We start from the raw sequence: 25,542 nt of genomic DNA on the forward strand, positions 1-25,542 counted from the left end.
CAAGTTACTTGAACTCTGTGACAAGACGGGGTACTGTAGGTTAAATTCAAGGATGGACAAGATTCATTCCATCTTTGAAAAAGCTACTACAATTGGTCAATGGATTTGGCAGAGGGAATGTGATGTTTGAGATTTCGGCTTTGGAAGTCGGCTATACCTCAGATTTTTTTTTTCTTGCATCTGAAAGATCTGAAAGATTATGTACTTTACCCTCATCCACAATAAGGAGCAAAATGTTATTAATGACCGAAGTATGTTAAAAAGAATGATTCAGGACCGCCAATTATAGTTTGGGTCAGCTTGGAATAATGACGGACTTATGATGACGGACAGGTGCAGAGGCGGCTCACGAATGATAAATGACACACCTGCAAAATTTACTATTGTGCCCAAACCCGCTTGTGTTTCGGCTGTTAACACCACATGACGAGCCAATAATAGAGAAGGTCAAGATGATAGAGACATGTTACTTTTGGATTTTTGGCTCAAGGTGAGTGTGTTGTGACCTATTCAGCTTCATTAACAATTATTAAAATCTCAAATATCTTCCAATGATCTTTGAATGTTTTGAAATGGTTTGACTTCATGATCTTCTACTGACAACTTTGAATTTAACTTTAAATATATTTTCTTATTGATAAAGGTTTTAAAATCAGACATGATCATATTGATTTTAACTCATTCACTGCCAAACGATGTGCAAAAATGTGGGCCAGGATTTTTGTCATTTTCACTCAAATTCCAGGATCCACATAATATTGAGTTTTAGGACTACATAAACATTCAATGGAGCGTAAGAAACCTAAGACTCTCATCTTTCATCAGAAAAAAAGAGTTAATTCCTAAGTTATATGGTTCTGGAGTCATATGAGGTGCAGGTGGGGGTGGCTGTACAAGAGGAAAAAAAAAAAAAAAAAACAGAACTAATTCGGGAACGGCGCACCACATCGTATTTTCAATTCCCGAATAAATTTGGCAATGGCAGTGAATGAGTTAAGGATTTAAAAAAATCCACATTAAAAATATTTGTTGAAAAAAAATATCAAGGGTAAATGGTTTAAACCAGCATATCTGAAAAGTGTGAGTCATGGGCCCCAGCACGGCAGTGACTCAGGAACTGGATATATGCACATTCCATGCCTGCTCGAGTAATCTTTGTGCATTGTTGATTTCGCCAACAGGAGGACCAGTACAATCCCACATGACTCACATTTTTGGGATATACTGTATATGTGGATCTTTCAATGGTTGAAGTTTGGTGGTCTGTGCAACAAGCTGAATGACAGAAGGGCATCATACCAGCACATTTGTGTACAGAATCATCAAACGAGGAGATGTCAAGTATCGGATAAATGGTCAGGGTATATGAGACTGTTTTGGTTTTATTTCACCAGGACCCCAGGTGGCCTTAGCATAAATGGATCACGACAAAGGATGTACAACGCTTATCATACACGATAACATCATGAAAGCCTTTTGCCGATAAGCCACCCCGCTGTCGACATTTCCAACAAACTAACCTCCAAAAAAGTCCATGTCCCGAACTGAAGCGGTTGTGGGAGCTGCAACAGGCAGGAAGGTCGGTGGTGGCATGGTGGCAGCAGGAGCAGCGGCGGCTGTGGATGTAGCTACTGCAGAAGCCGCTGCAACATCCGTAGCAAGCTGTTTCTTTGCTTGGTTCGCCTCCGAAGTGATATTATTCGCTATGGGAGTGGCTACATGAATCACGACAACAATACATAGGATGGCACGCAGTCACAACCCCATAGAAGGAAAAAAAACTTGGAAGAGAAGCACTAAGAGGGTTTTTTTTCTCCTGCAAATATTGTAATGAAGGGAACTCCATAATAATGTGCTTTAATTGTTCAGATTCATAACATACTTGGGGAACGGTTTTACAAAATTACTCACCATCGGCCAAAAGATCTGAAACAACAAAAGAAGGGCAGAAAGTTGACAGTGGATGGATAACAACACTGCCATATTTTCTGCACTCTACGGGGCACTGAAACGGCTTCAATTTTTTGACCCCGTGCCTTGTAACCCAATGCACCTTATACATTAAAAATAGTTTTAAAACATATTATTCATTGAAGGTTCTCCTTACAGTCTGGAAAATATGTTATACAAAGAGAGTGTTTGGAAACTGTCAATTAGTGCAAATCCAACATGACAGAAATAAACAAAATGATCTAATTATATGGCATCCAACAGTGTACTTCTGTTCATAAAAGGAAATTTCTTGGCTTGAGGAAATAGTCCCTACATGGATGACCATATTTACTGACGTAAAAAGACACATTGCATTCACATTAGTTTGGTATTCATCAACTGTTTTCCAGATTTGCCAATTCCATTACGATAAAGCTCGATGACTCCTTTATTTTAATCTTTGATACCAAAAGCGGGACTACAGACGAAAACCAATGGGGGACTTTTACAGTCACCAGAATACAACAACTGTCGAAGTGTGTGTGTTTTTCGAGTTTGACTTTTGTCTATCAGGCTCAAACCTTCTCTCCAGTGTGCCTCAGAATATGTTGAGGAGCCCACGTGGCTCCGCAGCTCCAGATATGGCTACAAGACCACATTTTGTTGTTGCTTTTTTTCTTTTCAACTTCTTCCTGTTATTACTTTCTTCATTTTTTTTATTGTATTTTTATCGGCGATATAGCCTAGGGGGTAGTATAGGGGGACACTGCTTTTTTTTTTTAATAATCGATCTCAGAAATTTTCTGATATCGAGACAATTTACTCACCTCCCCATCCAGTTGTAGTAGAGGGTGCCAAGGTCCCACCAGCTGAGGACGAGGACATTGGATCGAGGTCCAACAAGAAGCCATCATCCAGGGCACTATACCCAGAAAGAAAGAAAAAAAAGAGCAGTAAGCAGCTTGATCGGTATAATCTAAGACATAAGCTATCCATAACATTGCCCGCCACACCTGTCCGACCTTCAAATTTCTATTCCCTCTCGTTCCCTCAGATCCTCTTCCTCCCTCGACCTCTGTGTGCCCCCCTGCCGTCTCAGCACGATGGGGGACAGATCTTTCAGCTGCTCTGACCCCAAACTCTGGAACTCACGTCCTCCCAACAATTGTAACATCGATTCTCTTCCCACCATCAAATCCCATCTCAAAAGCTACCTATTTAAAATGATGAAATGAAGATTTTTTTTGTTCTAGCTCTATCACTTGTTTCTATTTATAATTGTTTTATATTTGTTATTGTATCTATGCTTGTCTGTGACTGTAAAGTGTCCTTGAGAGCTTTGAAAGCCGCTTGAAATAAAATGTATTATTATTATTATAATAAACAAATAGAATGACAAAAGCATCAAATTAAAATTTCTATCACTGTATAATGACCAGTGAATATTTTGTGATTTTAGAATTGCAACAAAGAAACAATCAGTGCACAGTCAACCTGTCGCACGATAAATTCAAGTTGAAGTAATTGTCATATTTATTTAAATACTCTAACCTGCTGGTGGTTGTGGATGTGGGAACTACAGCTGTTGGTGTGACAGAAGGTGGTGGAGGTTTGACGGGCGGCCCAGGACGAGCAGGGGGGCCACCGGTGGGTGGTGCAGGTTTGGATGGAGCAGTCGATGGGGTAGTAGTTGCTGAGCTGTTAGTTGCCATTGTGTCCTGTTCACAGACAACATTTTTTAGACGCCAGGACACCAATTCCGGTAATTTGCATTAAATGAAGTTGATGTGTACTTTGACTGTATTTTTAAATTCATTCATTCTCACTGTCTATCAAAACTGAGATTTCATTTCGTGGATTTGAGCCATATTTGTCCACTGAAATGAAAAATGATGCTAACATTTATAGATGCAATTGAAGAAACTGAAATAAACTTGCATATTAAACACAGCCTTATAATGTAACAAAACTGTCGTATACTTCTTTTTCACTACATTTTTCTTTAAAATATCGACTATCTTAGTATTGGAAGTCCAAAGAAACCTCATCTTTAACATTAAAGGCACAGCAAGATATTGATCATGTCTTACCTTGGTGGGTGACCTGTCAAAAGAATAATAGCAGAGCAAATTAGGAAAAAAGTAGTGTGACATCTTGCTAATGTTCTTTTCTGTGTTATTAGACAGGCAGAATTTCAAACGTTTCATTTAGGAAAGCTCTGTGATTGATGTAATGTCATTGCAATGCTGTCTGGTTGCATTTTGGACCCATTTCCATTTCCACTCAGGATTTTCTTGCACAGTTTTATAGACAGCCTGCTTTCCTTTGCAAACGAGGAGAATGGGAGTGAGTGACATTGATTCAACGATGCACAATTCAATGCAGTTGCTGGTGATTATTTGAACCTTTACAAAAAACTAATAGTATTCAAAATGATTTCTAAGGAAATAAAAACATCGCCTTGGATGTCATAGGATTGTTCAAGTTGAATGGCAGCTCTGTATGATTTGTATGGCTGTAAACAATCACAAAATATGGATTTCATTTTTATAATGTGACTTATTGAAGGACATTTTGAACAATACTTCAGAAAAGTATTGTTCAATCAATGGTAAGACTTCTTCAGATGGATATGGTAACTTTTATACGGTAAAGTAAAGCAACAATGACATGGGGAGGATTAAAATAACTGTTCAGTATTTCTGGTAACAGACAATACTTACTTATCCTTCCTGTAGTTTATTGGACAAAGATCACAAGAACGTGAGGTTAAATATTTGGCAATCAAAAATTATCCATGTAGCTAAATAGAAAGTTTAAATAAAGCCACTGTTAATGTGCAAACCAGCCTCCAGCCAACTACAATTGATCACGACTGTGCAATTACACATGGTCTTATTGCATGTGTTTATTAATGTATTTATTTGTTTGATTATGTACTTATTGACCATAAAAACCAAGAAACACACAAACTTACTGCTTCTTCCCTTCCAATGTGTTGAGGTGGGTCTCAAGGGATTCTAAAAGACTTTCTGGGGCCTGTTGGGGTAAAACAGAGGAGCAGAGAGGGACAAAATGCAACAATTCGTCCCTCCCACAATAGCTACATTCAGGACAGTTGCCTCCAGGACACTGAAAAACCTGACAGAATGTTCCAGTTAGGATGCATCTGGAGGATAGGATAAGGAAATACAAATCTGATCAATGTTTCGATTGCCAGACAATTGAATTATCTTTCATATCAAAATGACAGAAAAAGGATACTTCATAGAAGTACCGTTAATTGTGGCGTTTGAGTGTAAACACAGAGTCAGGTAGCAATGGATGCAAGAGTCATGAATCTGAGATGACTGCCTGCGGTCTCTATGATAAAACTCACCAAAGTCACATATTACTGCAAGTGACCCAGAATAGTTTAAATGTCGATTGTTTGCATGGTCTATTTCCTGGAGTGAGAATACAATGTAAGAAAAGGAAATGGCTGAGAGTATCATGCACGCTGTTATCCAAAAAAACTTTTCCACATTAACTTCATCTTTTTAAAAATCCACTTGAGATCAACAGCTGAAGATGTTGCTCTTTTTTTTAACCCTTTTATGCAACCTGACACCTGATAACGTGAAAAGCCGCCCATTGTAATAACTGCTGTCCCTAAAAGTGTTCAAACAATTGCGCACCCCATGTTGGTGGGCATCTTTGAAAAACGTACTCCGGGACAAACTACGACAAACTTACTTGAGTGAGTTCAGGTATGTCATTTTTGTCTATTCCCATTTGCTGGAAACACACAAAACAACATTTATCAGACAGCAAATATGTCAGAAATGACTGCACGTCACTGCAATGTGCACATCTGAATGTTACCTCTGCAATTTTGAAGAATTCAGATACTCGAGTCATCCGAGTCAGAAATCTTTTGTAGATCTCGAGTCCATCTTTACACTGGCTTCTTTTCATCTGGAAAAATGTCTCTAAAAAGACACAGTTGTGATGACATGGGAATATTCTACATCTTCTTCTTCTTCTTTTCCTTTCGGCTTTTCCCTTCAGGGGTCGCCACAGCGAATCAATGTCCTCCATCTATCCCGGTTTTGTGCATCCTCTTCTCTCACACCAGCTACCTTCATGTCCTCTTTGACCACATCCATAAACCTCCTCGGTCTTCCTCTCAGTCTCCTGCCTGGCAGTTCAAGGCAAAGCATCCTTCTCCCGATATAGTCACTCTCTCTCCTCTGGACATGTCCAACCTGGTCACTCCCAAAGAAAACCTCAACATCTTCAAATCTGCTACCTCCAGTTCTGCTTCCTGTCTTTTCTTCAGTGGCACTGTCTCCAGTCCAAACATCATGGCTGGTCTCACCATGGTTTTATACACTTTTCCTTTCATCCTAGCTGAAACCCTCCTATCACACATCACACCTGACATTTTTCTCCAGCCGCTCCAGCCTGCCTGGACATGCTTCTTCACCTCTTTTCCACACTCTCCATTGCTCTGGACAGTTGACCCCAAGTACTTAAAATCCTCCACCTTCTTTATCTCTTCTCCCTGTAGCATCACTCTTGCACTTGGATCCCTCTCATTCACACACATATATTCCGTCTTGCTGCGACCGATCTTCATTCCTCTCCTTTCCAGGGCAGATCTCCACATCTCTAGTTTCTCCGCCACCTGTTCCCCGTTCTCGCTACAGATCACAATGTCATCTGCAAACATCATGGTCCAAGGAGATTCTTGTCTAACATCGTCTGTCAGCCTGTCCATCACCATAGCAAACAAGAAGGGGCTCAGAGCTGACCCCTGGTGGAGTCCCACCTCCACCTTGAATTCCTCAGTCATGCCGACAGCACACCTCACAACTGTCTTACAGTCATGATACATGTCTTGCACCGCTCTGACATACTTTTCTGTCACTCCTGACTTCCTCATACAATACCACAGATCTTCTCTGGGTACCCTGCCGTACGCTTTCTCTAGATCTACAAAGACACAATGCAATTCCTTCTGACCTTCTCTGTCCTTCTCTATCAGCATTCTTAAAGCAAACACTGCATCTGTCGTACTCTTTTTTGGCATGAAGCCATACTGCTGCTCACAAATGTTCACTTCTGCTCTTAGTCTAGCTTCAACTACTCTTTCCCAGAGTTTCATTGTATGGCTGATCAACTTTATTCCTCTGTAGTTAGTACAACTCTGCACATCTCCTTTGTTCTTAAAAATGGGCACGAGTACACTTCGTCTCCATTCTTCAGGCATCTGTTCACCATCTAAGATCTTGTTGAATAACCCATTCAGGAACACCACCGCCACCTCTCAAAGACATTTCCATAACTCGATTGGTAAATCATCAGGCCCGAGTGCCTTTCCCCCCTTCATCCTCTTCAGCGCCCTCCTCACTTCATCCTTGCTAATGTTTGCTACGTCTTGGTCCACAACAGTCACGTCTTCTACTCTTTGTTCCTGCTCATTTTCCTCATTCATCAATTTTGAATGGGAATATTCTACATGGACTGTAAATATTTAGCAGTAGTTTTGTCTGTATTTGTCAACAATGAACTTGTCTTTTTAAAACACAAAAGTGGTATCCTTCAGTTGGGATAGATTCTGGCCTGTGCATTCGGTTGGAGATCTTGGCCAAGGATTAACCAGAAACAAGGAGGAAATTCTTTGTGGCTACTCAATAACCATGTATGATACGTAATAAGATAGTTCATCGACATTTACTGACAAAGAAAATATTGGTAAAGAGAAATACTGCACCTAGTAGATTGATGATGCCGTCATTGTAGCAAGCATATAGTTTGATCAGGTCTTTGAACAGGAGAAGAAAGCAGGCATTTATCACCCCGTTGGTTAATTCTGGTTGGTGTACCTTTGGACAGAGTTAACATAATGCATTACCTGATGTGATGGGTGAAGATCACTCTTAGAGACAATGCCTGGAAGTTTGCTAAGTGTTCCCTTTACGTCAAGTGCATTTGACTTACATCGAAATCAAGCAGTGCATCAATCTGACCCTGCAGTATAGGCATTCCTTTCAGCAGCTTCTCTACTGTCATGGTCCTCATTGCTCCTTCAGATCTGTGAGGGGAAGAAGGTAACATATAAGATTCTGCATTACAATAATTTGGAACTTCTTCATAAAACAAGCATCTGCACTTTGCATCTCTCTCTACCTTTAAGAGTATTGATCTAAACTCCCAACTGAAACCGTCATGTCTTCTGTGAGTTTGAACAATAGAAAATAATGTTGAGGCCAAAGCAGCACAGTATACATCTAGGGAGTTGGGTGTCATTGCTACTCATCATGAAAAAAGTTGTTTTAAAGGACAACCGACGTCTCCGGACAAGTTGTGTCCATAATTTGTAAAATTGCTTCAAATGATTTCTACTGAGCGTATTTTACAAAGATTCCACCGCATATAGCTATATTTTACATTTTAAGACTCGCGTTGAATATTCCGGAAGTCTTGTTTTTGAGTTGGTGACGAGTCCTCACCTTGAAGGAACACCCCTGAGCGAGAAAGGACATACCTTGCATCACCTCAATGCATTTTGTGGTACTTTGTTTGGTCTGAAAACTTCGTGTTGATCCGTGTTGATGGCGAAATTAGAAGGAAAACACGTAAATAACGAAATGGTGAATCGTTGTATGTTACACCGAGACAACTATGAGATATTCGCTGACAAAAATTCCAAGGTGAAGAATCAACCAATTTCCAACGGAGCTCTGGCGCCATCTTCTGCATTTTCTGTGACGCTACACATCAGTCTTGATCACTCAAAATGACCGGAAGACCTTCTTTAATCGATTGCAAACATTTATACTTTCCTCTTCAGAACTATTTAAATGATATCATAACTGGATGTGTAACAAGAAAGCATCTTCTCCGAATCTGAAGCCATTTGATTCTCGAGCAATGCAAGATGTATTGGCGTGACGTCACAAACTGGGGGCGGGACTTTCTGAAAATGCCCAATTCGCGGCTCAATTTTTTGTAGATGTTGGAGACTTCAAGTCATTTTATTGGTGTTTTGCATTTGACTAAAAATATCAGCCGGCGTGTTTTGGTTATTTTAGATGCTAGAAAACGTTTTTCTGATGTCAGTTAGGAAACAAAAAAGTGATGTCGGTTGTCCTTTAAGAGGCTAAGACTCACTATCTTTCTTCGATAATTCATGAAGCAAAAATATGACAGAAATATGAAACTCTACCCTTTTTTGACTCGGACAAAATCGAAAGACATCTGTCTGTAGGCGAAAGACTTCTCATTGAGATAACGGCTGTAGCGTCTGATAAAGGTAGACATGTCATAGCCTGAGGAAGACACACACACACACACACACACACACACACGCACACGCACGCACACACACACACACACACACACACACACACACACACACACGTACACATACATACGCACACACACAAACATTGATGTATGTGTGTGATGTCAGCACTGTAACTTAAAATAGCATGACAAAATTAAATAAGTAAAGTAAAATAAAATCTTATATAAATTGGGCGGTCCAGTAGTCGAGTGGTTAGCCCGCCAACTTCACGGTGCAGAGGTCTTGGGTTGAATCCATGCCCCAGCCTCCCAGTGAGGAGTTTGCATGGTCTGTGTGGGTATTGTCCGGGTCTAACGGTTTACTCCCGCATTGCACAAACATACATGGAAGACTGATGTACCACTCCAAATTGTCCCTAAGTGTGAGTGTGAGGGCGGATGGTTGTTTATTTCTGTGTCCGCAGAGATTGGTTGGCAATCACTTCAGGGTGTGCTCCAAAATGAATGAATTAATTTTGTCAATCGGAAGCTTGCATTATGTACTTGACATACTGCTAGATATAAAAATGTGCTACACTTTATGAGAGATTAAATTGTAAAAACATGTTAGCATAAGTATTTTTATCCAGTGATGGTGTGAATTAAAGTCAGTATAGAATACTGAATTCAAAGTGTAATTGGACGATCAACGAACAGGAAGCTGTGAAAGACCTACCATGAGAGCCTGTTTTGTCCAGAAAGTTGGCAAGGTTGAACAAAGAATTCCTTGACGAAAGGAACTGCAGAAATTTCTGAAAAAGCAAACAGCGATCATCAGCACATAGTAGAAGAACATGTGGTCAACTTAAATGCACAGACATCTAAAACATATTACACTGAATCAATTTAACAATGACCAGACCCTTCCACGAGGGGCGTGTCCACGACACAATTGATAATTTTTAGTTTTTTTCCCCTCATTTTACCTCAATTACTCTTCATACATGCTTTCAAAACATACTTAAACTTATTTAAGACACTGAAATTTCAACCCTTGGCACACATAAAAATGCAAGCTGTACATACAGTATGAGAATCAGAATCAGCTTTTTTGGCCAGATATGTAGAACGCACAACCAATTTTTCTACTGTAGTATAGGTTGCTTTAGTATTCTCAACAACAAGCAACTACGACAAATCAAGACATGACAAATACGTATCGAAAGACATTCCGTCATGTAAGGATACCATTGCGTGGGAGTACAACTCAATGACAGACAGCTGTGATGAGAGAATGTGTGAAGTATCAAGCAGAGATAAAGTGATGATCAATGGTAGAACACAATACAATAGCAGTTGTGTAGTTGGTGCAGAAACTCATTGCAACATTTTGAAGTTAGCTGTTGAAGTATTTGTAGTACTATTTTGTAGTTTGCAGTTGTACAGAAAGTACTTGAGCACTTTTAAGGATCTAGTGCTGTGGAATATACTGTACTTTAGATCAGTGACAATGGATGAAAAGGTTTCTTCAGTCGTCATCTGTACTTCTGTGAAGGTGTTGGACGTTTCGCTTCTTATCGAAGTTTAGTTAGGCCTTACATATATATCCCTCCTGTCCAGACATGGCGGCGCTGGACTCTGCTATGATAGGTGCCTGTTCTCAGGTTGGGAGGAGCAGAGGACTACTCCCTGCAGTTCCACTGATTGTTCCAACCGCCGATTGAGGCCCACTAGTATTATCCCTGCGATGTTGATAAAGTCTTTTTTTGAGAATTTGTTTAGTCTCCCCAATGCACTGCTCTTTACAATTTTCATTCTTACAATGTATTGAATAAATTACATTACTTGTTTTTCATTTGGCAGCCTATCTTTTGGATGCACTAATTTTTGCCTGAAAGGACAACCGACGTCTCCGGACAATTTGTGTCCATAATTTGTAAAATGGTTTCAAATGACTTCTACTGAGCGTATTTTAATAAGATTCCACCGCATATAGCTATATTTTACGTTTTAAGACTCGCTTTGAATATTCAGGAAGTCTTGTTTTTGAGTTGGTGACGAATCCGTACGTGACGTCACGAAAGGACCGCCCCCTGACCGAAAAAAGACACATTGTAGCAGTCCTTCCATCACGTCAATGTATTTTGCTGTACATGTTTGGTCTGAGAACCGCGTTGCACCCAAAAGCCGCCAGAAGAGGGCATCCAAGCTCAAATCTGTTCAAATGCATGGCCAAGCAACTTAGCCTCTGCTATGAGGATCTTACTAAATGAGGCTGTTTGTTTCTTAGCCTGGACGGTGCATGTGTGTCATGTGTATAGTCACCTCATTGCCATGCACCATGAGGTGGTGTGTAGTTATCAGGGCCTTGAAAACCACCACCCAACTGGCATTGCCCGCCCTCTCGATCAGTGTATCGGCCATCTGAGGGACATTTACACTGGTGTCCTGGGAGGCCTGGATCAGATCTGAGAAGAAGAGAAGAGAGACGTTTTGAAGACAAATGGCGCAGCTGGAAACCTTTTTATTAAAAATCTAGACAGCAAGTAACAAATTCAGTGAGTGTTTCTGATAAGAAGATGTATAGATATGACTGAAAGGAAAGTGCTCGAATCAAGTTAACAGCTGCTTAAATGGGATACTCAATCTTGAATGAACCATAACCTATCTGCTTGATGACCTTTCCTTCCCTGGCAACATTTGCGAAATGTAAATTTCTCCACTGCGAGACTAATAAAGGCAAATCCAATCCAATCCAAAATCCAATCCAATTATGATATTCCAAGATTAAATCTCTCTTGAAAGATCTTTGTGTAGTGCCTACATGTGTTTTCCTCGCGTGATCAGGTTTTCTCAGAGTACTCTGATTTTTCCCTATATTCCTAATACAGTTTTCATAGGTTAAGACGCTAAATGCCGTCAATGTGAGAGCCATTGATTGTTAGTCCTTTGACTGGTGACCCGGCCAATGTTCATTGTACCTCTCGCACAAAGTTATGTGGGGCTGACTTGCAGGTTACCCATGATCCTGATGAGCACAGGCAGCATAGATTGAAGTGCTGGGTAAGGGTATTTTTAATAACTTTTTTTATATTTGTTTTTTCATTAATTCATAGTTTTTTTGTATACTGTTTTTACCGAAAATCGCTGTAAAAAGGAATCAATGAAGAATGACCCAATGTTTTATTCATAAAACCTGTGCCAGACACTAAAGAGAATTATTGGTGTCACTGAAAAGCCCACTTATAATAATGTCTTTATAATAATTTCTTTATCACAAACGATGTCTTTTCACAACTCTAGCCAAAGTGCTGCATTATTTGCAAAAATGTCATGTATTTGGATGAGCACAAGAATATGAATACATCTGGCTGTTGCTCTGCTCATTTATGAAATATATCGTTACCATCTGCAGAGGGTCAATGGGAGACTCCACTGCAGAAAGCATCCTAATGAGCCTCATCACACTCTCAATTATTAAATTAAGCATTTTCATTCAATATTTATGGGCAAAACAGGCATCTATCACATTTGTATTATGAACGTGCATTAACTTGAAAGGCAGTAATTTGATATTTGGAGCCATTATGTCATGTACTGTATCCATGTACTGTACCACAAGTGCAATATTTGTTTGTTTGTTTGTTTTAAGTGCAGAAGCTCCACATGAGGGCTGATAATTCTGTATTGAAAATTGATTTTGCCCTCATAGTGCAGAGGTGGAGGGTTCAATTCTTCTTGAGGCCTTTCGGTGTGGAGTTTGCCTATTCTCCCTGTGCCAGTGTGGGTTTTCTCAGGGTTCTCCAGTTAATTCCTACATTATAAAAACATGCATGGCAGGCCGACTGAACACCAACAATTGTCGTGTGGGTGCAAGTGTGGGTGTGGATGGCCAATCTTATTTTTCAAGTGGATGGAAAAGATGTATTCAAATAAACTGCTATGTGTGCAGCTGTGGTGCATATTGTCATAATCAGGCAACGCATTTTAAACAAGATGTAAGCAGTTACTACAAGTACATGTTGACACTTGAACAATTAATTTTGTGGACCAACCGTAAACGTATATAAGCTGTTCCGAGTCAGATGAGGTTAGAAGTATTCCGTTATTCACCGCAGATGAAACTATACAATTTAAAACAGATTCTTATCTTACAGACAGTGTATTGCCGGTGTTCAAATACCTGACATGTTTCGGCGTCGAAACATGTGTGAGACAGAATAAGCCTGGCATGCCTGATGAGTCAGCGGCCTACATCAGAATCAGAATCAGAATCATCTTTCTTGCCAAGTATGTAGAACACACAAGGAATCATCCAATACTTTGTGTGTGTGTGTGTGTGTGTGTGTGTGTGTGTGTGTGTGTGTGTGTGTGTGTGTGTGTGTGTGTGTGTGTGTGTGTGTGTGTGTGCGTGTGTGTGTGTGTGTGTGTGTGCACGTGCGTGCATGTAGCTCGGAGAAAGACAAGCTCGATTGCTGTGCTCTGTGAAGAAGTTGATTGCTGCGTGGAACTCATTGCCAGGCTACATGAGGAGGACGTCAAGAGGGGTGAGGCCTAGAAACTCTTGGAAAAGAACTCCGTCTTCAGTTTTACCTCAGAAGAGACTTTATTTGGATTTAAGTATTGGAAGAGACACTATTCAAACCTTTGTTGCTTGTGAATTCCCCCCGAAACCCTTGATTAAAACCTTTCATTGCACTTCTTGTCCTGTCCCGCTGAGAGCTAGCCTCTCATGATATCACACTACCAACGTAATATCAATGATTTCCGTCCCTCTCTCACCCCTCACAGCACCACTCTCCTTGTCGACAGTCCTGTCACCTCCTGTACTGACTACTGCAATTGACTCCATAAACTTCAACTGGTTCAGAATTCTTCAGCCCGGATCATCACAAGAACCCCCTCTTTTCATTCCATCACCCCCATCGAGTAGTTTTGCGAGGGTGTGTCGGCAGTATGGGGTACTAAAACCCCTGATATGGATTGCTTGGTCCTTATACTGTTGATGTGACGGTTTGGTTCGCATTGCCGGCAGTTCGTTGCAATCGTTGCCAGTGAGGGTTGGACTTCGCCAAGGCTGACCTTATTCACGATTCTGTTCACAACCTTTGTGGACAGAATTGCTAGGCACAGTCAAAGCGTTGAAGGGTTAAGTTTAGGTGGCCTCGATATACCATATATGCTTCTTGCAGATGATGTGGTCCTGATGGCTCCTTCAAGGAGGGCTCTCCAACTCTCACTGGAGCGTTTTGCAGCAGAGTGGGAAGCAGTTGGGATGAAAATCAGCACCCCCAAATCTGAAACAATGGTCCTTAATGGGAAAAAAGTGGAATGCCCTCTCCGGTTGAGGGAGGAGATCTCAAGTGGAGGAGTTTAAGTATCTTGGAGTTTTGTTCACCAATGAGCGCAGAAAGAAGCGAGAGATTGATAGGCGGATAGGTCTGCTGTGATACAGACTTTGTATCGGTCTGTCGAGATCAAGAAATAACGGAGCAAAAGGGCGATATTCTCAATTTACCAATCGATCAACGTCCCATCCCTCATCCAAGGTCACGAGCTATGGGTCCTGACCGAGAGAATAACATCCCGGCTATAAGCGGTCAAAATTAGTTTTCTCCACAGGGTGTCAGAGCTCTCCCATCAGGATAAGGTCAGAAGCTTGGTCATCCGGGAGGGACTCAGAGCCGAGCTTTTTCTTTTCCATGTCGAGAGGAACCAGATGAAGTGGCTCGGTTATCTGAATATGACGACTTTTGGACGCCTCCCTGATGAAATGTTCTGGGCATCTCCCAAGCAAGGGCAGGAGGCACCAAAGATGACCCAAAACATGTTGGAGAGAATACTGCTCCCGTGATCCGATCCCAGACAAGTAGAAGATGGATGGATGATGATGAATATTATTCCCTCAGCAATAATCATAAAATAAATGTGATACAGATCATTTAATATATTTTTTAAATGACTGTGTTCATTTAAATCAACAAACCTGTCTGAAAAAAAGTTTGTTTTTTTTCATCAAGTAACTATGTTGGACATGTGTTTCTCAACAGGACTTTTGAACGCAAACAAACAAAAAAAAACACACACCACAGTCATAAATTTTTATTAAAAACATATTAACTACTTCTCGACAATCTCTTCCAGCTTATTGGTTTTTATTTCGATTCCTCGTTCACAGCACACTGACAAAGCTGGAAGAAATACGGATTTGCAAGCCACTTACTCCATCCCTCCATCGATCCATCCATCAATCCATCCATCGATCCAGCCATCCATCGATCCATCGATCCATCCATCCATCCATCCATCCATCCATCCATCCATCCATCCATCCATCCATCCATCCATCCATCCATCCATCCATCCATCCATCCATTTTCTGATTCGCTTGTTGTCACAAGGCTGTCACAATCATACACAATTTAGAGTGCGCCATTAAACTGCCATGCATGTTTTTGGCATGTGAGAGGAAACATGAGTACCTGGACAAAACCGACACATTCACAGGAAGAACATTCAAACTTCACACAGGACGGCCAGAGCCGGAATCGAACCGTCTCCTTCTGCACGGTGAAGCCGACATATTAACCACTGTGAATATGGTTGTTGGTGTATCTGTGCTCTGCGACTGGCTGGCCACAGATTTAAAGTGTCCCTAGCCGACTGCCCGATGACAGCTGGAATAGACTACAGCACGGGCCGTGACCCTTGTGAAGAAAAAGCAGCTGGATGGAGGAATTGAACTGTTGTTATCTATATTTTGTCAAATAGAGTTGGCGATGGCTTCATGTCGCTTCATTTTTAAGATCAGTGACATGTGGCCAGAATGCCAAGCGTTCTTAAATGCCTTCTTTACAGCCGTACTGACTGGTTTTACATTAGATTACTGTGCAAAAAGACATTTTTTCCCGCTTTCCTTTCATGTAAATGTCTGGGTCCAAATTCTATGCTTTGTGTGAGGCATGCTAATTGTACGGTGAGCCCATCCAGTGACAAGCTGAGGCAGCCCACTGCAGATCACTATAATAGTAACATCTACACAGATCAATTACAATCGCATTGTCTATTTCAGTAGTTTGAACACACAGCTGCAGCACTGAATGTCATTTCACTCTTGGAATATTTTTTTGTTTGCCAGCTGGGTTGATGACATTATCTTGGTCTTTGAGTCGTTGATGCACATTCCAACAGTCAGGACTGTTGGAGAGATTTTCATCAAGACGTTTTCAAGTTCCTCAAACATGATCCCAAGTACAGTGATATCTGTGGACATCTCGACCGACTCTCACACCCTCAAAGCCACGGAGAGCAGTATTGAAAATTTGGTCGATGGCATAGTAAAACAAGGTTGGCGAGAGTGCCCTTGTTGGACACCTTGGAGGCTTCTGATCAGCTGCCGTAGGCCTGCGCTCGGACTACGGTTGGCCAGTAGTACCTTTGAATGAGCCAAATCAGTTTCACAGGGATCCTGTCAGCCTGCATGATCCTCCACAAAGCACCACGGTCAACTGAATTAAATTGGATTGGATTTGCCTTCATTAGTATCGCAGTGGAGAAATGCTCCCGCAAAGTCGATAAAGCAAACACAAACACGAATGCCGGTTGTTGACAAGCACAGTGTTCCTGGGTGCAATACAGACAGAAAATCTGCTCGACACATCCCCTTCTAGTCTGGTGGTCACGAGATATCTGTTTTAGAAGAAGGACCATGAATGCTTTTACAGCCACATCAAAAAGACGAATGCCTCTCTAGTTGTCACACAGCTTCTTGTCTCCCTTGTTGAAAAGGGGGAGTAACACTGCAGTCATTTGAGATATTCTCAAACGTCCTGTCGTCAAGATGTCAGTATCGCTTTTGTACATTTCCATACGGATGTCGTGGTAACCTGAGGATTTATTAGTGTGGAGCTGACACCGGATACCTTGAATTTTGTCAACCATACGCAGGTCCGACATACAGTTCGGAAACTTCGTCAGTAGCAGGAAGCACATGCGCTAACATTCATGGGATAAGATTGAGTATGGCTTTAAAGTGTTTGGGCCAACGTTGCAGTCGTTCCTCTAAGGAGGTTATCACAAAATCGTTCTCTGCGCAGATCGTTTCGCTGACTGGTGGATTTCCGTCTAGCCTTCTTTACCAGCTGAAAAAAAGCTTGATCTGCCTAAATCATGCCACTGGTAAATCACTGTAGTTGGCGGATGTTTGCTGGTGTTTAGTGAAGCTTCGGTGTGCACGTAGAGCTGCAGAGGTGGTAGATTTGTGTTTTGCGTATTCCCAGAGTAAGGTGCCAAAACACTTGTGTGGTATCAGTCGCCAATCTGGGGCTTGTATCGTAATTACAGTCGGTTATGAAGTCATGGAGAAAGACGTTTTGTGGAAATTTATTTAAAACCCTACTTCTACCAGAGCCTTTTGTTGGCCGGCCGTGTTACCTGTTCATCCCCCACCCCGCCATGATAAGGTTGACGGTGGGAAATTTAAGAAATATAAGAAAACAACACAAAAATACACACATATTCCATGTATCGCATTTCTTAACACATTCACTGCCAATCACGAATTTAAGCTAAACTAAAAGCTATGATGGACAGCCCCTCCCACCCACTCCTGCCCACCTTGAGAGCACTGGGTAGCTCCTTCAGCCAGAATATATCCGACCCTGTTTGTTGCATGTAATTTTCTCCGTGCGTGCATAGAAATAGTATCGATATAACCGGGACTATCGATATATCCGATATCGATATAACGAGACTTTACTGTAATGATTAACTGTCATTTTAACAAATATATATATATATTGGATTTGTTAAAATAATGATTAACTGACATTTTAACAAATATATATATATAATATATATATATATATATATATATATATATATATATATATATATATATATTGGATTTGTTAAAATACAGTAAAGTCTCGTTATATCGATATACCGAGAATTGGATTTGTACTTATATATGTATTTTAACAAATCCAATATATATATATATATATATATATATATATATATATATATATATATATATATATATTGGATTTGTAAAAAAATATATATATATATATATATATATATATTGGATTTGTTAAAATACAGTAAAGTCTCGTTATATCGATATTCAAGGGAGTCCGAAAAAATATCGATATAACCGGGACTATCGATATATCCGACCCTGTTTGCATGTAATTTTCTCCGTGCGTGCATAGAAATAGTATCGATATAACCGGGACTATCGATATATCCGATATCGATATAACGAGACTTTACTGTAATGATTAACTGTCATTTTAACAAATATATATATATTGGATTTGTTAAAATAATGATTAACTGTCATTTTAACAAATATATATTGGATTTGTTAAAATAATGATTAACTGTCATAATAAAATTGTGTGTGTGTTAACTTTAAAAAAGGTGCTAGCAATATTGTCCCCGTATTTTGACTCTGAACATATTGCACAAATATCTAATAATATATATGTATTTTCAGTTCATCACAGGTACAAACTTCAACCACAAAAAAAAAAAAATGAATTATATGGATAACAGAGCTAATGGGTCAAACTTGCACATACTGGGCCCAAAACAGAGATCAATACATGAACATAAACAGTGCATATTAGAGTACATTACATTGTTTTAGGTGCAAACACATCAGAAGTCAACGTTGAAAGATGCGCTAATGGTTCTGAATATGCGAGAGCAGGGGGGCGGGGTGGTAGGGTGATACTGTCATGATCTGGTTGGCGACCAACGGGGGGCGCTGTCGGCCCCGCCTACACCTGCACAGGTGCTGGTCATCCCGATCAGATTCGCGACCAGCGGGTAGCGACATCAGCCCTGCCTGCAGCCTCGCAGGTGCTGGTCGTTTAATCATTGACACTTAAAAGGACACCCGGCGCGACCATCCGGTGCCGGTTCATTGTTTGTTTGCTGCTTGGTTGCTGCATGCATCGTGTACGTGTTTGTTTAACCTTGGCGGGGTTTTACTTTTGGTCTTCTTTTGCTACTTTGTATTTTTTCCATTCAGATGATTTTGATGTTTTACATTTTGTTCCTGCTGACTTTAATTTAATACAATTTGTCAAACAACCTCCTACGCACTCCTGCCCGCTTTTTGGGATCCTCACCCGCCATCACTACCTTGCAAAACGTGACAGAATGAACCGGCCAACCATCGGGTCCCGCAGGTACATCGGACCCGTCTCATTTCCACCCTGTGCCTGGCAATGCTACGTCCACGTTAGCGCAAGCCTCGTCGCGTTTGAATTGCGTCACTCGACGAGCCGCAACGTCCACGTAAACGTCCGGCCGAGACCTCCTTCCAGGTGGCCGTCCAGGGTGACACTGTGTGACTAGCATTGCACGCCCGCGTCCAGCCACGCTGTCGTCGTGCATGACGAATTGAGTCTCATCCACGACGAGCCGTGCGGCGTCCGCGTCAACGTCAGTCCGAGACCCCACTCACCGCTGGATCCCGGAGCGGCTCTGGACTGGTCTCGTTCCCCCGGAGCCGGGCAGTTCACGCCCACATCGGCGTCCGGCCGAGACCTGGTCCCATACGGCCGTACGGGGTGCCATTCTGCGCCTGGCAGTTCGACGTCCACGCAGAGCCATGCGCCGTCGCGTGAACCTGCGAGAGGGATCGCACTCACGCCCACGACGATCCGAGCCGCGTCTTCGTCTACCCCAGGCCGAGTCCCGTTCCCATCAGGCCGCCGCCCGTCGTATGCTGGAGAGGCAGCGGTTGCCCTCTCCACCGACCGTTCCATGGCGAGTGGACCTTTTGGGAGACTGTTGGGACTTCTGGAAGCAGCCCCTTGAAGGGGGGGTACTGTCATGATCTGGTTGGCGACCAACGGGGGGCGCTGTCGGCCCCGCCTACACCTGCACAGGTGCTGGTCGTCCCGATCAGATTCGCGACCAGCGGGTAGCGACGTCAGCCCTGCCTGCAGCCTCGCAGGTGCTGGTCGTTTAATCATTGACACTTAAAAGGACACCCGGCGCGACCATCCGGTGCCGGTTCATTGTTTGTTTGCTGCTTGGTTGCTGCATGCATCGTGTACGTGTTTGTTTAACCTTGGCGGGGTTTTACTTTTGGTCTTCCTTTGCTACTTTGTATTTTTTCCATTCAGATTAACATTTCTATGCGAAACTTTATGTGTGTTTTTCTAAAAATTGTCTTCCATACTTTATTTATAATGTTTTGTCATTATCACTTCCACTTCCGTGTCATGTGTTTCAATAAATGAGAGCAAGACAAGACAGACAGAATGAAACTGATGCTCGAGAGATACCTGCTGCCATTTTGCATCACGCCAAGCCATATGCATAGACTTGATGGGATTAAGATTCGTGAAGTGTTAAATATGTATCCTACATAAATGTCACATTTGTCTCATCCAATTTCACTGTTAAGAAACATATTTTGTGCACGCCAGGTCAAAACAGGGTTTCCACAATATATGGTACCCAGAATGTTGGCAGCATATGTCACGTCCGAACGAGGTGTGGCGACAAAAAGGAGAGCTGAATCCAAAATACTCGATGGAGACAGGAATAGGTTCAAAAGCGGCTTTACTGAGACACGCAGGGAACAAACATAAAGTGGCGAAACGGAAAAGCGAGACAACGACTGCAGAGGGGGACCAACCTGCGTACTGCGAGGCGACAAGGCAGTGGAATGCTGAAATACACCGGCGAATACCAAGCCTAACCGGGTGACTTTTATAGCCAGACGGCACAATCAGTGGATTGGGATCAGGTGCGTGAGCCCGGAGGAGCAGGTAGGGGAGGGGTGCGCACCTGACGCCAATCAGGAAGTGACAGCATAAAATTGTGTAAAATGTCAATTGGACTCTATGACGGAAAGTCCTTCAACCATTGGCTAAATGCCAGCTTTTTCATTTCCTTTGTTAGTACCAGGTTCAAAAATATTCTGATTCGACCAATAACTGTGAGATGATAGGAGATCATTTTTGGAATGCGGTACGGTTGTGTATTCCTTCACCAATGTGGTGCAAAATCCTGCTGCTATTTGCACTCACACTGGCCAGAACAACAACTAATCCACACTGGGAAGTGCATCATAGATGAATGGCCAGTGACGACTAGTTAGTAATTTTATTATGACAGTTAATCATTATTTTAACAAATATATATATATATATTGGATTTGTTAAAATAATGATTAACTGTCATAATAAAATTGTGTGTGTGTTAACTTTAAAAAAGGTGCTAGCAATATTGTCCCCGTATTTTGACTCTGAACATATTTCACAAATATCTAATAATATCTATGTATTTTCAGTTCATCACAGGTACAAACTTCAACCACAAAAAAAAAAAAAAAATGAATTATATGGACAACAGAGCTAATGGGTCAAACTTGCACATACTGGGCCCAAAACAGAGATCAATACATGAACATAAACAGTGCATATTAGAGTACATTACATTGTTTTAGGTGCAAACACATCAGAAGTCAACGTTGAAAGATGCGCTAATGGTTCTGAATATGCGAGAGCAGGGGGGCGGGGTGGTAGGGTGATACTGTCATGATCTGGTTGGCAACCAACGGGGGGCGCTGTCGGCCCCGCCTACACCTGCACAGGTGCTGGTCATCCCGATCAGATTCGCGACCAGCGGGTAGCGACGTCAGCCCTGCCTGCAGCCTCGCAGGTGCTGGTCGTTTAATCATTGACACTTAAAAGGACACCCGGCGCGACCATCCGGTGCCGGTTCATTGTTTGTTTTCTGCTTGGTTGCTGCATGCATCGTGTACGTGTTTGTTTAACCTTGGCGGGGTTTTACTTTTGGTCTTCTTTTGCTACTTTGTATTTTTTCCATTCAGATGATTTTAATGTTTTACATTTTGTTCCTGCTGACTTTAATTGAATACAATTTGTCAAACAACCTCCTACTCACTCCTGCCCGCTTTTTGGGATCCTCACCCGCCATCACCACCTTGCAAAACGTGACAGATACAAGTCATGCCGCGTGAGTGATGCTTTAGTGAGTTACACATAAATGGACCATGAAAGCACACTATTTATAGCTCTTCTCACCCTCAAGCAACATACAGGCAAGGGAAAAAACCCAGAATGCACCGAGCCCCACTGCCAATGTGGTGTGCCAGCCAATTTAGGAAAAAGCTCAATTCTACAGGGGGTGGACACAGATGACTACACAAACTCAAGAAATAAATCCAGAGATCATAAAATAGGGATGGTTCAGGGTCCCATCACAAGCAAGCTTGAATCTACCTGCCAGAAAAGTGATTGAATGAATCAGAACCCACCGAGTGGTGTTTGGGAAATAGATGGGTCAACATTTATGTATGCTTAGACTACGGTGGGTTCCATAAACAAATGTAAAAAAATTGTCAACTGAGTACGTCATATGAATTCTGTCAATTGACTCTAAAATCACGGCTAGAAGCAACTGAGAAAAAATGACTGAACGAGATATGTTATAGTTGCATGGCAACTTTATGTTATATATATATGTTACGTAATAGGGAGTCATTGCCTAATCCAGGTGCCATTGAGCAAGCTACACTCTGTTTATTGAAAAGAAGGAAAGGTCAACATCAACTGTATGTCTACGCAATGCACACCATCTTGAGCTTAAATGGTTGTAGATTAGTAAAACCTCAATTTTGACCCTGCCTGAAAATTGAACATAAATACGATTAACTCTGTGAAAATGAAAACATTACCGAAGTTGATCAAATGTAATCACTCTAAGCAGGTTCATGAGTATTCAGATTTGCTCACCTGCTTCACATTAGGGAAAAAAGTGACATCAATAATGTAGTTTGAATACCTTTTCATTTGTCAAGTAGGTTTCAAACTGCATTTCAAAATGGGCCGAAGATGTCGCCCGAAGGAAAAGGAGCGAGGACTAACAACAGAAGACCATGGTTGGCTGAAATATGATCACATGTGACATTGCTTGTCCAATCAGTGCTGTGGGAAATTGTGTTCACTTAGTCGTCAACATGTGACAGTGGTAATTCTTAAGTCATATAAAAAAAATTTCGGTTGATTTGGATTAACGAAAAACAGCTATCAGGGGACAGTGTGAGTGAGGGTATTATCGCCGAGAAACTTCACTCGGATATCATCAAGAGGCAATTACATCAACGACCATCACAAAGGTAAATAAAACGACTTTATTATGCAGTACAGTTTATTTCTTTAAATACAATACAATAGCACATTTATTATACATAAAATAAGGTATGTTTTGTGTAGTTTTAAGGCTTATTTAGTAGAAAATTATGTTTTATGGGGACCTGGGAACGGATTATTCTAATTTGTAATGGTTTCTTATGGGAAATAAATGTTCGGCAGATGAAATTTTCGCCTTACACACACACACACACAGGGAGAGAGAGAGAGCACCAAAGCTTCATAATTTTTTATGTAGCCAGGAACAAAACCACAACCTATGCACTGTGAGATCGATGCGCTGACCAGTTGAGCTCCAAGCCACCACCCTTCAGCACTTTATATGACAGTATACAGTCTATGACAACAACAGTTTGGCATACCACTCAATCGCCACTGGTCAGTGCATCGGGAAGCCACCGCCCCAAACCAAATAAATACATTAAATAAAAGTTGTCAACTGGGGATTACGTGAGTAATTGATAGGATAATCAGAAGGATACTTGATTGTGAAAAGATTTGTCATTGAAAGGCCCATAACACGACAATGAATAATAAATTGTGGAAATGAAAGCATTTGTGTGCAAGATGTTTTGTATAATTATCCCTTTCACACTCACTGCCTCACTCCATACTGATTCTGTTGCTGCATCAACTGACAGTGAAGCCTACAAACAGCAGGGAAGGTGGAACAGAATGCTGAAGGCCTATCCATCAGCCTGCTTGAGTATAAGCAGGTGTCAAATTGCTCTGCTGTTCAAGCAGCGTGTATGCGTGTGTGTACAGTATCCAATTGTGCATTCAATGCAATTTGACTTTTCGGTCTGATCCTAGTGACGAAGGGTATCGTTGCCGCAAAAAAACGATTCATAATCATATAATCAGGAATTTAATGGAGAACCACAGAGCTATACTCAATAACAGGAGACCAAACTGGAAAATAGTATGGCCCTGGTACCCGTACAAACCATAACTAAAATCCAGACAAATCAAATTGCTTTATGGGGTGCTATTCAACTTGTGTTCTACTACTTGCAAACAGCAGTCTCACACTGAGATAATCAAATGGTACAAACTTGGGGGTATTCTGAAAACCTGGCGTAAAATATTTCCAAGAGAATTTGTTGCTGCCGCTGTGTGTGTTTGTGCGCACATGCTAAATGTAAACTTTCCACAGGCCAATGTTGAATCTTGAATTTATAACGCCATTTCCAAGGCTTGGCGATCCCAGGTCAAAGCGGGTATGCACAAACGGAGAAAACTGGAAAAAGTGGTAAAGCTTGCAAGGAGGTATCGGTCAATCAAAATTACAACAGTGCATTTAAAACTTGTCCAAGGGGTCGCAGAAGAACTCTTTCATGGCATACAAAACTGCAGGCTTCACTAAGCACTGAACCATAAGGATACGGTGCCAAAATGGCATCCATGGGGCACTTCTGAACAGAAAAAAATGCCAAAAAGAATATAAAGGTCCATCGGAATCCTGAGAATTTTGGGGGGCAATAAACGGCGGACTGATATGTCAAAACTTGAATGAACAAAACTAAGTTTTACAGTGAGTTTCATCTTCCAGAAAATTGCACAGCATTTGATAAAAACAAAATACAGTAACACATGGTGGTGTCATTGTGATGATTTCAAAAGCTACACTAGGACCTGGACAACATGCTGCATCTACTGGCACATAGAATTCTGCTGTCCAAAAGAAAATCCTGCATACCAACATCAGGCCATCATTTAATGCCCTGAAGTTCGAGTAAAGCACAATGCAGATGTAAAATGACCTGTGACCTGTGACATTAATATAAATCAAACCTCTGAGGTTATCAAACAAACCAAAGTGAATATTTTGGGTGACAAAGAATGCCAGACCATCACTTGCTCTCAAGGTCAAACAAAGAACGATGCAGAAGGGAAATCATGTGGAACATAACAGTAAGTGAAGGCATCTGAAGGGATCAAACAAACCAAAATGAAGGTTTTGGATGACCCCGTCCAATTCCAGACTTCAATCCAATTGTGGTACAAAGTGTAAGATTAGGCCCTTGGCACAAATGTAGTAAGGTGGGTTTGAGCTCAGCCGTTGTGTCGTTGTGACCTTTGCCCGGGTCGTACTTCATATTAATCTGTATCCTCGACTAGTTGGAACCAG

The 25,542-nt window shown here is 41.5% G+C and overlaps 1 protein-coding gene across 13 annotated transcripts in view; it reads right to left on the bottom strand.

Annotated features, from left to right (window-relative positions):
* Positions 1 to 25,542, bottom strand: part of snap91a (synaptosome associated protein 91a) — a 66,101-nt gene that overhangs the window by 38,237 nt on the left and 2,322 nt on the right. For 12 of the 13 annotated variants that reach the window (XR_016115195.1, XR_016115194.1, XR_016115193.1 and 9 more), the window contains exons 2-14: positions 11,530 to 11,672; positions 9,941 to 10,016; positions 9,146 to 9,248; positions 7,918 to 8,011; positions 7,691 to 7,802; positions 5,797 to 5,903; positions 5,668 to 5,709; positions 4,910 to 4,971; positions 4,023 to 4,035; positions 3,484 to 3,650; positions 2,760 to 2,854; positions 1,912 to 1,926; positions 1,521 to 1,715 (exon numbers count right to left, since the gene is read on the bottom strand). Coding sequence is in view for 10 of the 13 variants with exons in the window: in XM_088997903.1 (XP_088854029.1) it covers positions 1,521 to 1,715; positions 1,912 to 1,926; positions 2,760 to 2,854; positions 3,484 to 3,650; positions 4,023 to 4,035; positions 4,910 to 4,971; positions 5,668 to 5,709; positions 5,797 to 5,903; positions 7,691 to 7,802; positions 7,918 to 8,011; positions 9,146 to 9,248; positions 9,941 to 10,016; positions 11,530 to 11,672 (1,224 nt within the window). In the remaining 3 variants the exon portion in view is untranslated. Of the gene's footprint in view, positions 1 to 1,520; positions 1,716 to 1,911; positions 1,927 to 2,759; positions 2,855 to 3,483; positions 3,651 to 4,022; positions 4,036 to 4,909; positions 5,102 to 5,196; positions 5,644 to 5,667; positions 5,710 to 5,796; positions 5,904 to 7,690; positions 7,803 to 7,917; positions 8,012 to 9,145; positions 9,249 to 9,940; positions 10,017 to 11,529; positions 11,673 to 25,542 lie in introns of those variants that run through there. The other variant, XM_088997907.1, reaches the window with a different exon arrangement.

Source organism: Hippocampus bargibanti, linkage group LG06, assembly GCF_051943395.1.
Source record: "Hippocampus bargibanti isolate YZ-2025 linkage group LG06, ASM5194339v1, whole genome shotgun sequence".
NCBI classification, from domain to species: domain Eukaryota; kingdom Metazoa; phylum Chordata; class Actinopteri; order Syngnathiformes; family Syngnathidae; genus Hippocampus; species Hippocampus bargibanti.